General features: G+C 42.0%; 1 protein-coding gene across 5 annotated transcripts in view; it reads right to left on the bottom strand.

Moving 5' to 3' along the window:
* carmil3 (capping protein regulator and myosin 1 linker 3) overlaps positions 1-17018 on the bottom strand; it is a 150951-nt gene that overhangs the window by 81633 nt on the left and 52300 nt on the right. For all 5 annotated transcript variants that reach the window (XM_047368548.1, XM_047368545.1, XM_047368546.1 and 2 more), the window contains exons 12-13: positions 14033-14119; positions 1981-2090 (exon numbers count right to left, since the gene is read on the bottom strand). In XM_047368548.1, coding sequence (XP_047224504.1) covers positions 1981-2090; positions 14033-14119 — 197 coding nt within the window. The remainder of the gene's footprint in view (positions 1-1980; positions 2091-14032; positions 14120-17018) is intronic.

The following is a 17018-nucleotide window of genomic DNA, read 5'->3' as shown; positions in this document are numbered from 1 at the left end:
TTTCACCAATATCTTGCATTGATGATGGTAGAGTCTGACCGCTGTGCAAAGCCTGCTCCAGCAAATCCCAAAGATTCTCAGTGGGGTTAAGGTCTGGACTCTGTGGTGGCAAATCCATGTGTGAGAATGATGTCTGAAGCTCCCTAAACCACTCTTTCACAATTCGAGCCCGATGAGTCCTGGTATTGTCATCTTGGAATAGGCCCGTGCCATCAGGGAAGAAAAAATCCATTGATGGAATAACCTGGTCATACAGTATATTCAGGTAGTCAGCTGACCTCATTCTTTGAACACATACTGTTGCTGAACCCAGACCGGACCAACTGCAGCAACCCCAGATCATAGCACTGCCACCACAGGCTTGTACAGTAGGCAAAAGGCATGATGGGTGCATCACTTCACCTGCTTCTCTTCTTACCCCATCGCGCCCATCACTCTGGAACAGGGTAAATCTGGACTCATCAGACCATATGACCTAATTCCATTTCTCCAGAGTCCAATCTGTATGTACCCTAGCAAATTGAAGCCTTTTTTTCCCGGTTAGCCTCACTGAGTGGTTTTCTTAAGGCTACACAGCTGTTCAGTCCCAATCCCTTGAGTTCCTTTCGCATTGTGCGTGTGGAAATGCTCTTACTTTCACTATTAAACAAGGCACAGATTTCTACTGTTGTTTTTCTTCGATTTGATTTCAGCAAACGTAGAAGTGATGGATGATCACGATCATTCAGGATTTTTTTCTGGCTACATTTCTTCCTCGAAGGCGAAGGGTCCCCACTGTCCTTCCAGTTTTTAATAATGCGTTGGACAATTCTTAACCTAATTTTGGTAGTTTCTGCAATCTCCTTAGATGTTTTCTCTGCTTGATGCATGCCAATGATTTGACCCTTCTGAAACAGACAGACCAGATCTTTTTCACAACCACTGGATGTGTCTTTCGACATGGTTGTTTAAGAAATGGAACCAAGCAACTCATTGCTTGGTGTGGTTAAATAACTTGTTGGCAGCTGAATAATTGCCCATGCAGTAATTATCCAATGGGAGGCTCATACCTATTTGATTAGTTAAATCCAGGTGGTGAAATATATATACAGAGAGAGTATTTGAGAACAGGACATGGAGCATGGATAGAGCAACAGGCAGAACAATGTGGAAGAAATAGGCAACAGAAAAAAGGGAGAAAGACAAATACTAACCTAAGGGGAAAAAACTACAATACCCAGGGAACAGAACACAGGAATAAACTAAGAAAATAAACACAAAGATATGAACTAATGAGGCAAGAACTAACTTACACTAATGAACACAGAGAAATTTGAATATAAAAATAGAATATGGCAAGAATATTGAACATAAACAACAAGAAAATAGTGAGAAGACCATCACAAATAAAAGCCAAACCTTAACACCCAAGTATCGTGACAACTGTAGGTACAACACTGAATCAGAGGGGTTTTAATGTGGCAGCTGTTTAAAAGAAAAGCTCTTACATCAACATTCATATTTTTAGAGACCTCTAAACTGAATAGAAACATATCCAGAATGTTTTTTTAATGTTACAGTTAAACTACACCACAGAAAATTGATTGATTGGAGATCAACTTATTTGTGGTACAGATACACCTTTAGAAAGGTCTCAAAAACAGAGAGAGAACTAACAAGGGAGGCAACCATGGGACCTGAAGCAGCTCAAGCAGAGCTGAGCTTCAGAATGAGAGTCTGCAGACACTGTGCAGACACATTGAATTGGCTGGATGACAGAAGTGTGAATTCTATGGTCAAATAGGGAAATAAATTAGATATTCGGGGTACAGTGAGATGCCGACAATGATTCTTAGTATTACCTAGCAACGCTTGAGAAGTTTCATAAACTATGGTGACCTTTTCAACCAGCAAGTTCCTATGCTGCCTTTCTTGACAAAGGAACATTAAACAGACGTAGTCCAGTCTGATTCCCTATTTAGCTCGTCAAGAGTCACTTACTGTGGCATCCTCTCCAGACAGAACCCCAGGGTTCTTGCTGAGGTTCAGGTGCAGCAGGGAGTTGGAATAGTCATCACTTGAACACAGAGCCTGGGACAATGAAACAACACCTGGTGGAAAAAACAGAAGGGAACGAATGCATCATTGAGCCATTCAAGGACTGATAGTCATAATCAGTTTTTTGAGAGACAATCTCAATACTTGTGAACTCTTAGCAGCTGTCGATTATAACACAGCAAAAAGGAAGAAAAGAGGCTCACAAAGCAACTGAAAACATCTACCTGAACAGAAAATGTGGAGTTATTTGACAGGTTTGCATGAGGGGAGCTATTAGAAACAACAAGCCAACATTTTCCCTGCATAAAAGTTGCCAAGTTTACCCTGAACTCAAACAAAGATCAGATTACCGTTACAACCCACAGGTCTCATGCATCTTTCATTGCAATCCTCCCTCTGAAACACTTTCATAAAAACACAATACAGCAAGCAAATAATTAAACCATCAACACTACAGTGAAGATACTAAGTGGTAACTAAAAAAATTAATAATTAAACTGTACTTTTTGGCTTCTGATACATCAGGGGTCCTCCGCAGCAGGTGCAGAAGGCATGCTTTGCCTATTCTGTTGCTTTGGTTTCGCTTCTGTGAAAGAAGGCTGATATTGTACATGTTGCTCGAAAGCAGTCGAGGCCCTAAGCTTTTCATCCTTTAATTTGTAGCGATTAAGAGGGGACTGAGGGGAAGAAGGGACAGAGTCTAATCCTCCGCTTCCACCCATCTATTCATCAGTTGGTGCAAGTGGAGACTTAAAAGCCATCAAGATGACCCAGCGTATTTTGATTCATATTGAAAGTGTGTACATGTGCTTTTTTGGAACACGAGCTTTTGGTACATGAGCTTTTTTGCATTGCAAAAGTATTTACGCCCCTTGATCTTTTTTCACATTTTGATATGTTACAACCACAAACTTCATTGTGTTTTATTAGGATTTTATGGGAGAGATAAACACCACATAGCTCATAATTGTGATGTGAAAGCAAACGCAACATCCCTGCTTTTCTTTAGCAAGAACAGAAGGTGGCCTGAGATGTAGGAAGATAGATTGAGCAAAAACCAGGCTGCAAAAGACTTGAGACTGGGCTGGGGGTACATCTTCCAAGCAGAAAAATAACCCAGACAGTAAGAGCTATGGAATGATTTATACCCAAGTAAATTCATATGTTAGAATCAGTCAATCAGCGTCCAGACCAAAATCCAGCTTAAAATCTGTTGCAAGACTTGAAAACTGACATTCACGAACGCTCTTGCACTAATCTGACTGAGCAGTCTCTAGAAGTGTCAAGCTCTTGGAAGAATGTAGTCACAACAAAAGATCACACACTAGTCAGGTTTTTTGTGATAAAAACTTTGAAAACCACGCATCCTTTCTTTTATTAAATTATTCACTACTTTCTGCTGGTCTATCACACAAAATCGCTATAAAATACATGGAAGCTGTGCTTGTAATCTGACAAAATGCAGAAACAATGAATTTACTGTTGGTGTTTTAGCAGAAAAAAGTAAGTAGTGGAGGAAAAAGACCTATAAATACTCCAAAGTCATGCCAACAACAAAAACTCAAGGTCAGACCCATTCTGCTGAATCACTGTCTGAACTTACTGGCTTTTAAAACCTCCCATTTATAACTCTAACTTGGTACCAGGGTCACTATGTGGAACACACATTACATTTTTAGCCTTAAAAATTACATTTAGCATATCCTTATTTAATCTGCTGTATGGCGGTGCACAGAACATATTCATTGGGAGCAGAAAGATTACGAAAAACTGAATGTGTTGAGATATTTGCTGATCACACGCACTTGACCAACATGAACAATGTGAGCTCCTCCATAAACCAGATTTCTTCACTTTTTGTTGATCCGAAGCATTTTGTGTGTGTGTGTGTGTGTGTGTTCTTGTACTTGTTGCTGAGTGAGAACCATTTTTCGTATTTTTATCGCAAAGTGAGGATATTTTGACAAAGTGAGGACATTTTCCTGGTCCTCACTTTTTAAAATTCCGTTCTTGGGACAGGGGTTAGGTTTAGGACTAGGGTATGAATTGAGTTATTGTTAGGGTTAGGGTTAGGTATTAACTGGTTAGGGTTAGGGTTAGTGTTAGGGTCAGGGTTAGGCACTAAAAATCAAGGAAAATGAATGGAAGTCAATGGAAGTAACCGAAAAGTCCTCATAAAGATAGTAAAACACGGATGTGTGTGTGTGTGTTGGGGTAACAATATATCAAGTACCCCAGAAGGCAGAGAGGCAGTTTTTTTTCAATCAGCATGGGAAGAGCGGCAAGGCCATTAAGGGCTTGTTTTGTAGCTGCTTAACCAGAGAACCTTGGTTCAGTTGAGTGAGTCAATGACAACTCTTTATTAGGCATACCTAAAATGTGTTTAACACAAAAAACATGAATCAGCCATACACATGGCAGCAACTCGGTGCATTTAGGCATCTAGACATGGTGTAAACGACTTGCTTGGGGATTTAGCTGACACTGAACATGGCATGGTTGTCAGTGGACTGGTCTGAGTACTTCACAAACTGCTGATCTACTGGGATCTCCACAAACAACCATATCTCAGGTTTACAGTGACTGGTCTGTAAAGGAGACTGTTTAGAGAGACCAATTAACCTAACATGCATGCATTTTGAGTTTAGGACCTGAATGAATGGGAGTAAAGCTGTAAGGAAGAGCTCCCAATAATACCTCCACAGCCAGGACTGAAATTGGGTTAGGACTACACTTTGCCTGAAATGTCCATCTCCCCTTAAACAAAACACATCTTTAGCTTTGATGTCAGTGTGGTGGATGTTTCTACCACCACCACCACAAAGTGTTAGTATTGTTTTTCATAGTTTACATTTATTTGTTCCAGATGACACTATACAGAAGAAAGTTCAAAAAGAAAGTTCAAGTTATTTTATTTAGACATATATTTTCTAATGGGTGCACACTTTAGTTAATATTTGTCTGAACGGTTTACTTACACTTGTTCTTTTCTTTGAGGTTCAGAAAACACAGACCAACTGGAAGCCAGGAACATACTATTACTCCAAAAGACTGAGGAGAGGAACTTAACTTGTTAAATTTGTTAGTTATTTTTTTCACTTTAATATTCACTTATTTGTGCTACATTAGAGATGATTTTGCGTCATTTATGTTTTAGTTAATTTTGTTTGTAATTTTTTCATTTGTTGTTCCTTCCTTTAGGTTATTCCATCCCTATTTAAGCAGCCTTTGTTTTTTGTCTGCTGGTCTGTTTTGTTTGAGTTTAGTTACTGTTCAGTTGACCTCAGTTGAGTTGGCCCAAATCTATGTTATTTATTATTTGAGTTATTTTGTATTGACGTTTGATCCTTTAATTATTTCTGACAGTATTAAATTGAAGTTTTTTCAATCTTTGAACACCCTTTGTCCTTGTTTAAGTCTGGTCCCTTACAGTCAGCCATGTTTAAGTGGTGTTGTTCTTCTCAAGTTCAAGTTCTGTTTAGAGCAGGCAATGAAAAAAATACCTCGAGTCCCATCTAATTATACCGCTGTTATACATGATAAGAATAAAAAAAACATTAGAACCGAGGGACCGACCCAGACCTCTGCCCTACACCATACAATAACCTCTCTCTGTTAATTGACTAAGACTGATGAAAAAAGAAAGAGTGCTATGTGACAGGTCTAAAAAATATGTCGGTATAACTGAATAAAAAATCCTAAAACCCTGAAGCAATGCTAAGACTTTAGTAAACTAAGCCCAATGAGGTGCCCGCTTTTTTTTTCCTGTGTGACACATTATGCAGTCAATTTTTTTTCTCCCAAACCTGTTCTCTCATTTTAACCCTGAAGCTCCATTCACTCAAAGTATATCTGGGTTTAAAGCCTCAATGATGTAACAAACTGATAAGGTTGGAGAACTCATCCTTTGGGAAACAAAGGCTGACTAATTCAAATCATTGCTTCCACATGTGGTTCTAAAAGCTATTGTATCATCTATCGCACTCTTTCTACAGTTTTTGTTTTTAGTTGAGTTTCTAAACAATAAAAAAGGAATATATAAGCCTTATATATGTCAGGATCTGTGCCATGTCTGACTGTTTGGTGCTATTTCTGTTCTTAGCCTCTAGATGGCGTTTGAACCGGAGGAGAGGTGACAGGTGTTCTCCATCTCCTTGATGATCTGCTGAGGAGTATTTAAGGAGGAGGCTGCCAGCAACTCACTGCCAGAGTGTTGCCCTTTGTGGTACAGCTCAAGCCACATTACCTTTGCCTTGACCTTGCTTTGCTCTTTTGTAATTTTGGATTTGTTGCCTTGCAGGTCACCTGAACCTGAACTTTGCCTTCAGCATCGAACCCTGCCTGGATTACCGTCTTCTGGGAAGAAGCTATCCAGCTCCATAAACCAAGACTCAAGCCTCCTGTTTCCTCATTGGATCAAGCCAGCTGGCAGTCTCCTGATTCCTTCGTTCCATGGATCTCCCTCTGTGAACCCTGTCCACCCTCTTCCTTCCATTGCACCAACTACAGAAACTCTTGGACCATCAATCATCCTGGCACACCAGTGTTCACTGTTTCCAGTCCCACGGGTAAACAACCTCCTGGTCTCTCCACCCCCCTCTGGCGGATCTCTCCCTCAAATCACTAAGGCAGAAATATCATTTGAGAATATAGGTCCAGAGTTTCCCCTTGCTTGAGGTTCTGTTTATTTTACAGTTGGTGTCCCGGTTCCAGTCTCCTGCACATTTCAACATACTGTTAATAAACTTCTTACCGTTAAAACTCTGTCTCCTGAATTGCTTTCTGCATGTGGATCAAATCTGTTCGAAACATTATGACAGAACAATCTGGCCAACCCAACCCAGCAGAAGCATTCAGGAGAACTCTTTCAGAACAACATAATCAAATCACAACTCATGACTCTTCCCTCCGTTCTCTTTTTGAACAGCAAAAACAAACCAATCAGCAGATCGAACAACTAACCTCCTTGTTTCAGCACACCCTAAGCAACCTCACCGCCCCTGCCTTAGAGGCCGCTGCGGCATCTCCTGTCTCCCAGCAACTTCCGCACTTACGTGATGTAATTTCTCCAAATCCAGAGAAATTCTCCTGGGAGAAAGGTGATTGTAAGGGTTTCCTCCTCCAACGTACTCTTGCCTTTAATCGCTCCCCACAGTCTTTTCCTTTTGACTCAGTAAAGATTTCTTATCTTCTGGGATTACTCACCGGTAAAGCCCTGAGATTGGCGGAGGCGCGTTTTTCTAACTGTCTAGATTCTCTGACTTTGATGAGGAGGTTTGACAGGTTTTTTCCTGTGAGACTGAATTAACTGCCACTGCACGAAGATTATGGTCGATTAGACAGAGAAACCAGTCAGTGGCAGAGTTCTCCATTGATTTTCGCACCCTCGCAGCAGCCTCTGGTTGGAATGACTGCGCACTCAGAGCAGCCTTCTTCCAGTCTTTAAGCGATCCGTTAAAGGATGAGTTAGCATTAATCGACGAGCCCAGGACTTTGAATGGGCTAATCAATTTAGCCGTCAGACTCGATAACCGAATGAGAGAGAGGAAAAGGTCCCGACTTGAACAGAGCACCGTTAGGATCCGTCCTCCTAGCCAAATCACTGAAACGTCTCGCCCCACCTCAGTTTCACACATTACAGAAATAGAACCCATGCAGATTGGACGGACTCGGCTTTCCCCAGAGGAAAGATTGAGACGCCGCCAGACTAATCAGTGTTTCTACTGTGGCTCATCTAAGCATCTCCTGGCTGACTGCTCTATGCGTCCCACGGGACCAAAAGGCCACGTCCGTCAGTAAGTAAGGGGAGACTGATGGACCGTCCACTTACCCCTAGACTCTGCTTACCTGCCACAATAATTTCACACCGCCCTTTTCAGAACCTATCTGCCCTTATTGACTCTGGTAGTGATCAGAACCTTATTGAGCAGAGGTTAGTTAATGAAGCACAAATCGAGACTGAACCACTTCCTGCACCCCAGTTAGTGTCCTCATTAGATGGACAAAATTTACCACAAATCACTCATCGTACAAAACCTTTGACCTTAATCCTTTCTGGAAATCATAGGGAGGAGATTTATTTTTGTGTGTTTTCCATTGCCTTAAATTCCGTTGTTTTAGGTTTTCCTTGGCTCAAAAAACACAATCCGCACATTAACTGGGCAGAAAACCGAATTGAATCCTGGTCCACTAACTGTCATTCCTCTTGCCTACAGTCAGCAGTCGCCTCACTTCCCTCTGATTCAGCTCCTGCAGTAAATGAGATTTCCGATCTCTCAAATGTTCCTCCTGAGTACCATGATCTGAGGTTAGTGTTTAGCAAATCTAAGGCTTTATCATTGCCTCCGCATCGACCATATGACTGTGCCATAGACTTGCTTCCAGGAGCCCCCCTGCTTTCCAGTAGGCTTTATAATATCTCAGGACCTGAGAGAAAGGTTATGGAGGATTACATTAATGAGTCACTGGTAACGGGGTTAATTCGCCCCTCCTCTTCTCCACTCAGAGCAGGGTTTTTCTTTGTAGGAAAGAAGCATGACTCCGCCCATGCATCGACTATAGGGGATTAAATCAAATTACTGTAAAAAATAAGTACCCTCTCCCACTCCTTTCCTCAGCTTTTGAACCAGTTCATGGCTCTACCATCTTTTCTAAGTTAGATCTCCGTAATGCCTATCACTTAGTTAGGATCTGCCAGGGGGACGAATGGAAGATCGCCTTCAAGACCCCGTTGGGAAATTTTGAATACTTGGTTATGCCTTTTGGATTGTGTAATGCACCCGCAGTGTTTCAGTCACTAATTAATGATGTCCTTAGAGACTTTTTTAACGTTTTTGTCTATCTTGATGACATCCTGATTTATTCTAAAGACATTAAAGAACACATTCCTCACATCCGTCTAGTCCTCCAGAGACCTTTGGAAAATAGACTGTTTGTGAAAGCTGAAATCCTGGAGGGTGGACAGGTTCGCTCGGACCCCGAGAAGATCAAGGCAGTACTGGAGTGGCCAGTCCCGGACTCCCGCAAACAGTTACAATGGTGTCATGGATTTGCAAACTTTTATAGAAGGTTCATCAAGAACTTCAGCTTAACTGCTGCCCCTCTCACTGCATTAACCTCCACTAAAGTAGTATTTTCCTGGACACCCGAGGCGGATAAGGCTTTTCGGACCTTAAAAGAGAGGTTTTCTGAGGCTCCCATACTGGTTCACCCCGACTCCTCCAGACAGGTTATTTTGGAGCTTGACGCCTCAGATACAGGGGTTGGAGCTGTACTTTCTCAGCACTCTTCCTCTGATGGAAAACTCCACCCATGTGCCTTCTTTTCTCGTCGCCTAACAAACACTGAGCAGAATTACGATGTGGGAGATAGAGAGCTACTTGCAATCAAGTTAGCTCTCGAAGAATGGAGACATTGGCTAGAGGGTGCAAAACACCCCATCTTAGTATGGACCGATCATAAGAATCTGGCTTACTTGCAATTAGCCAAGAGACTTAACTCACGCCAATCACGTTGGTCACTGCTTTTCTCTCGTTTTGATCTCACCATCTCTTACAGACCTGGCTCCAAGAACCTCAAACCAGACGCTCTTTCCCGGCTTTACTCACCTGACACCACCGAGAAAGAGGCAGAACCCATCTTACCATCCCACTGGATTTTTGGAGCCGTAGTTTGGGAGGTGGAGGACCTGGTAAACCAAGCCCAATGTAACGAACCAGACCCAGGCACTGGCCCTACCAACAGGATTTATGTTCCCACATCTGTTAGGTTTAGCTTAATCCGTTGGTTCCATACAGCGAAATTCTCAGGTCACCCAGGGGTTAGCAGAACCATCTCACTCATCTCCAGGCGATTTTGGTGGCCATCCCTTCACAGGGATGTTAAAGAGTATGTGCAGGCTTGCTCAATCTGTGCCAGGCAAAAATCGAGCAACCAGTCTTCTTATGGGTTACTCCAGCCTCTCAGCACTCCCAAACGCCCTTGGTCTCACATTGCTTTAGATTTTGTAACTGGGTTACCCATATCAAAGGGAAATACGGTCATTCTCATGATAGTAGACCGTTTTTCTAAGTCTTGCCACCTTGTTCCTTTAAAGAAACTTCCATCTGCCTTCCAAACGGCCCAGCTGTTAGATCAGCATGTTTTTCGCCTCCATAGCATACCTCAGGACATTCTGTCAGATCGTGGTCCCCAATTCATATCTCGCGTTTGGAAACAGTTTTGTTTGGCGCTTGGAGCCAAAACCTCTTTGACGTCTGGTTACCACCCCCAATCTAATGGTCAGACCGAACGCATGAACCTACAGATGGAGTCTATACTCAGATGCATGACCGCTACAGAACCTTTGGACTGGTGTATTTATCTCCCCTGGGTGGAATACGCTATCAATTCCCAAATCTCGTCAGCTACTGGTCTCTCACCCTTTGAGGTATCCATAGGTTACCAACCTCCTCTGTTTCCCGCAGATGAATCAATTGACAATTGACAGTGTCAATTGTGGAGTCACCGAGGGTGATGGGGGCAGGTGGGGCTGCGTTCTGCCTGAGGTCCACAACCATCTCCACTGTCTTTAGAGCGTTGAGCTCAAGGTTGTTCTGGCTGCACCAGTCCAACAGATGGTCCACCTCCCATCTGTACGCGGACTCGTCACCATCAGAGATGAGTCCGATCAGGGTGGTGTCGTCCGCAAACTTCAGAAGCTTGACAGACTGGTGACTGGAGGTGCAGCTTCCCCAGCCTCACGCGCTGCTTCCTGTCAGACAAGAAGTCAGTGATCCACCTGCAGGTGGAGTCGGGCACACTCAGCTGGGAGAGCTTCTCCGGTAGCAGAACTGGGACGATGGTGTTGAAGGCAGAGCTGAAATCCACAAACAGGATCCTGGCATAGGTTCCTGTGGAGTCCAGGTGCCGGAGGATGAAGTGAAGGGCTAGGTTGACTGCATCATCTACAGACCTGTTGGCTCTGTAGGCAAACTGCAGGGGTTCCAGGAGGGAGTTGGTGATGTCTTTTAGGTGTGAGAGCACAAGGCGCTCAAAGGACTTCATCACCACAGAGGTCAGGGCGACGGGTCTGAAGTCATTAAGCCCTGTGGTCCTTGGCTTCTTGGGAACAGGGACGATGGTGGAGGACTTGAAGCAGGCTGGCACATGACATGTCTCCAGTGAGGTGTTAAAAATATCTGTGAAGACTGGAGACAGCTGATCAGCGCAGTGCTTCAGGCTGGCTGATGAGACAGAATCCGGACCAGCAGCTTTCCGGGGGTTCTGTCTCCTGAAGAGTTTGTTTACGTCCCTCTCCTGGATGGAAAGAGCCGTCCACGGCGTGGGTAGGGGGCTGGTGGGGGGGAACTTCAGGGTGGGGGTTGAAGGTGCCAAGGCCCCTCTTGAGGTTGGGGAGGTGGGGGTGGAGGATTGTGGCTGCAGCTGTTGGGGGGCGTCGTGGGGGATGGTTGCAGGACTGTCCCTTTGTCTTTCAAAGCGGCAGTAGAACTCGTTCAGGTCGTTGGCGAGGCGTCAGTCGTTGATGGAGTGGGGGGCTTTCGGCTTGTAGTTGGTGATTTGCTTGAGCCCTTTCCAGACAGACGCAGAGTTGTTGGCTGAGAACTGGTTTTGGAGCTTCTCAGAGTACAGTCGTTTGGCCTCTTTCACTGCCTTGCCAAACTTGTACTTTGCCTCTCTGTATATGTCTTTGTCCCCACTCCTGAAGGCCTCTTCCTTATCCAGTCTTAACCTTCTGAGTTTAGCTGTGAACCAGGGTTTGTCGTTGTTGTAACTCACCCTGGTGCATGATGGTACACAGCTGTCGTCACAGAAGCTGATGTAGGAAGTCACAGCCTCTGTGTACTCGTCCAGACTGTTGGTAGTAGTCCTGAACACATCCCAGTCTGTACAGCCTAAACACGCCTGGAGATTCTCCACAGCCTCACTGCTCCACTTCCTTGTCGTCCTCACAACAGGTTTGCAGAGCTTTAGTTTCTGCCTGTATGCAGGAATCAGGTGGACCATGATGTGGTCGGATTGGCCCAGTGCAGCACGTGGGACGGCGTGATAAGCGTCTCTGATGGTAGTGTAACAGTGATCCAGAATGTTGTCCTCTCTGGTCGGACATTTTATAAACTGTTTATATTTGGGCAGTTCGTGGGTCAGATTACCTTTGTTAAAGTCACCAACGACGATTACTAAGGAGTCCGGGTTGGTCCGCTCCACACTCAGTATCTGGTCGGCGAGCATGCGCTGTGCGACCTGCACGTTAGCTTGCGGCGGGATGTAAACACCGACCAGGATGAACGAAGCGAACTCACGGGGGGAATAGAAAGGCTTACAGTTTATGATGAAGGCTTCCAGGTCTGGAGAACAGTGCTGCTGAATCACTGTCACGTCGTTGCACCAACCACTGTTGAGGTAAAAACAGATTCCTCCACCTTTCGCTTTGCCGGAGAGTTCCATGTCTCTGCCCGCTCTGTAGAGCTGGAATCCTGCCAGCTGCAGCGCAGAGTCCGGTATTAATCCACACCGCCACGTTTCCGTGAAGCACAAAACTGCCGATGAATAAAAGTCCCTGTTTTTCCCCAACAGCAGTTGTAGTTCGTCAATTTTGTTGGGAAGTGAGCGCACGTTAGAGAGAAATATTCCAGGTAACGGTGTTCGTAGTCCACGCTGGCGAAGACGTACCAGCACCCCAGCCCGTTTCCCTCTCTTCCGGCGTTTCACCGCGTGAACAAAGGTGAGCGGAACCTTTGACCAGAATGTCCAAAAATTCCAGAGCAGTAGGCAGAAAAGTGGGAAATAACTCCTCTGGTGTAGTAGCCCTGATGTTCATGAGTTCTTCTCTGGTGAGAGAGCTCCGGGTACCATCACAGAAGACCGTTTTAAAGCAAAAAACAAAACAAAACAATGCGCACCAACACGCCGAGGCGACCATCTGCGGCGTCATCTTGGTTATTGATTAATAAACTTCTTACCGTTAAAACTCTGTCTCCTGAATTGCTTTCTGCATGTGGGTCAAATCTGTTCGAAACATTATGACAATATATATATATATATATATATATATATATATATATATATTTCTCCCTTATTCACCTTTATTTTTTCTCCCTGACCTGTAAAATTTCAACAAGTAACTAATAAATTGCCTTTTTTGTTTTGTTTTATTGATTTTGTCTTCCAAATCTGTTGTTTTTCTGCTTTAAATGGAAGCAATTAGATCATCTATATATAGTCATTCATTTTTGTTTGAAATCTTTTTGTAAATAACATGAAATCATGTGTTTGTATTTTTACTCAAGGTTATACCATGAGAATCTCACACTGGCTAATCTCTAGTATACACAGGCATCTACAGTAGATCAGGGAACTGCATATAATCTATGTATACAGTGATAATATTAACATACAAATCTGTAGAAGACTCAAAGAGAAATATGATAACAAGCTGCTAAAACCTGGTTTTAACTGTAAATGAGAGCAAAAATACACAGTGTTCTAATTCATACCAGCTGGGTAGCAATTATTTAATACTGTTTAGTAAAAATATGACAGATTAAATAAAGATCTATAAATTCTACAGAAAATAAAAAAATGCCTTGAAAAATAACGGTCTGAAAAAGGGACTATTAACAGGAATTGATGTGGATTTACTTTTGTACACATATAATCCTTTTGAATCAACAATTTTGTTTGTAGATGGTTGCATTGTTAGGGATAAAAGCAACTGGGACACTGCCTGAAATCCCACGTAGGCATTAGAGCAAAAAAAAGGAAAACAAAAATACACTGCTTATAATTCTGACCTGAATATCATTTTGAAGATGAAGCATACATTTACGGGTCTGTTTATCTGTGCAGAAAGAGGCAGACCAAAAGTGTTTGGGACATTGGTACAGAACAGCAACAAATGTTTTTTTCTCCACTTTGTGCTAGATGTCATAACATTTACGAAAATTCAGCTATGTCCTTGTGAACAAGGTTAGGCTAGAGGCCCTGCTGTTCCTACCCTTGGAGGAGAGAGAAGTCTTGGAGAGATTGAGGAGGCGTAGGCCTTTGTTGAGCCGACAGACTTGTTGAATTAGGTTGGAGACTCCTGGATGAAGACAAGGAGAAGAGTTGAGACAGGGCCTTCAGTTAATAAAAAGATGACCAATAATACACACAGAGAAGGCAAACTTATTAAATTGAAATATTTGCTTTTGTCTTAAAAGTTTCAAACAGTGTGGACCATTTTTTTCCTTCTAAATGAAAGAATGCTAAAAAGTGGGCTCTGCAAACCTTGGCAAAAATCTGTTAAAAATTAAATAAATTAAAAAATGTATTAAATCCTTAAAAATAAATGGTGAAATATTCAACGTAGCAAAAAATTCTCAAGATTAATAAAGAAAAATTTGAGTTATAATCGGGTAAACGCATGTTTTTAAAAAAGAAATGTATAGCTGTGAAAAAGTATTTGCTCCCTTTATGGATTTCTCTTGTTTTTGCTTTTTTGTCACACTTAACTGTTTCAGATCATTGAACAAAATTAAATATAAAAATCAGTTTTCAAATGATGATTCTATTCATTTAGGGAAAGAAGCTATCCAAACCAGCCTGGCCCCATGTAAAAAATTGACCCCTTTTTAAATCATGATTTAAGTGTGATTAACTTACATTAATTAAAAAGATGAGCCCAATTTCAAACCTAGCTCTGAGAATTACCTGATCTCCACAAAGCCTATAATGAATACTTTAAATAGAACCTCTCTGATGCCTGACAGACATCAAAAAGCAAAACATCATCTAAAAAAAAAATCAAACAGTAGAACAACATCAATGACATCTATCAGGTTGAAAAGTGTTACAAAGCCATTTCTCGATGTAGTGTATGATAATACATAAGATGTTGAGGCCTCAGGTTTGGCTTGGAGAACATTTCTAAGCCATATGCTCAGAGTGCTTAAAAAAGGCAAGGTATGAATGCCTGAACAGCGTAAGGCTTTGGGACTCTAGCAAATCAAAGTGGGAACCATAATCCACAAGTACAGTAGTGGTGAACCTTCCAACAACTTCTTGATGATCCCTAAGACATCTTACCTAAGACTGAAACAGCATTTCAGAAACAGACCATCATACTGACAGGCAACCATGGTGGTGGTAGAGTGAGGGTTTGGATCTGCTTTAATGCTTCTACCAAAACATCCAGCATGAAAATATCCAGCCATCATTACAGGAGCCCAATCACACTCTTGTTATGCCACAGGATTATGATCACCCAAAAACCCAGAAAATTAAGTTTTGGAGAGAGTAAATCCAATTCAGATAGTGTAGTATAACCTTCAACACACCATTCAGACTCGAACACCATCCAACATGTCTGGCTGGGTGGATGAACCCAGATGAAGATCATGTGCCAAGCCAATTTATGCAACGCAAAGTTTTAATTGAGTTTTTTTTTTAACCTACTGCTATCATGACATAACCATAATGGCCCCTTCTTTATTAAAAATGTGTCTAATTTTATTTCGGGATCTTTTATCATTCTCAGTTTTCAGATCATACATGTTATTGAGTGATTGCTGCTCTTTTGTGTTTGTAATCACAATAAAAAGCCTCCATGCTGTCAATACTCAAACACATGCTGACACACCAGGGAGCGATAAATGTGAGCACAAGGAATCCACTGAGGCAAGTGGAAGTGACAAGTGTCAGACGGGGGGAGAGGGTAGGGTGTGGGGCATAAATTAGCTAATGAGGGGTGGCGGCGTGCGTGCAAAAGCCTGACTCTGCCATAGACAAAGCCTAACACCGTTTCCTATAGGGATAAGCAACATAAGGATATTAGATTGTGAGGGAAACTTTGTCCCACAAAATAATATTAGAAAAGGCTTGTGAATGCAGCTATTGGTTGAGGACCCAAGCATTCCATTTGAGTCAATTAAACAGGCTACAATGACAATACAGACAACATTAACAGCTGATGTTAACAGCTGATGTACTGCCTGTATAATTTGTAAGTACCATAAGACACATAACCAGTTTCCCAATGTATCTGACATTTAATCCAACTAAACTTTTCCCTTCTGATGCCAGTTTGGGTGACCAAACCTATTTTGTATTATTCTTATTTGGATTACAAAAAATATTTGCTAGCCATTAGCTAGATGCATGTTAGAGCTCAGAACAACTAAATCGCTGTTTTTTCCTCATACTGCATCTCTGTGTGAGCTCACCCCTTCTTCCCTTCCTACTTGGTGAACATGGAAGGTAAATGTTTTACATCTCACAATGTCATTTTGCAAACTCAGTAGGGATGAGTGTTTTCACCATCCGGCTCAAAATCAGTTTCGTTTTGGCATAAATTCTTTTGTCAAAATTGATTTTTTTAAAAAGTGTGCTAAAATAATAGCCGTGAGAAAACTTTTAGGTGTTTCCATGGCATATGTCAGTTTAAAACAAAACAAAACACAGAATTATCAAAAAGAAAAAAGTCAGACACTGACTTCAAATTTTAATTTGTGACTTTGATTTTGCAATATCTGAAATAAAACAGATTTTAGTAAGTCACTGTCATGAGTTTATGAAACACGGGACAAATTTTAAAGAGTGACTGTTCATCCATCTGTGTTCTCTCACTTGTGCCGTTGTTTCAGAATTGTAATTACAGCAAATATACGTAAATGCATGTATGTGTATAAATATCACTAATATAACTAATTGACTATTATATATTTAGAATCTCATGGTCGCCCATACCTAATTAATAAATGTCAATTGTGCTTTAAACAAGTTGGCAAAATGGCAGAAATGCAAAACAATATTTTAAGAAGTTTTCTATGGCCTATATTGTTTATGTTTTTATTCAAGAGTTGTGTTTTTTTATTGATAAATCAGGAAACAAATCATCATCCTTACAATAGCACAGTAGAAAAATTCAGCCATATGGCCCACCCCTGTCCTCGCACAGAAAGAAACAAGAACTTCAGGTTGTGATGACAAAATAAAAAAGAAAG

Source organism: Girardinichthys multiradiatus, chromosome 6 (genome assembly GCF_021462225.1).
Source record: "Girardinichthys multiradiatus isolate DD_20200921_A chromosome 6, DD_fGirMul_XY1, whole genome shotgun sequence".
Lineage (NCBI taxonomy): Eukaryota > Metazoa > Chordata > Actinopteri > Cyprinodontiformes > Goodeidae > Girardinichthys > Girardinichthys multiradiatus.
Note: the sequence above shows the minus strand (reverse complement) of the source record. Positions and strands in the feature narration are given on the sequence as shown.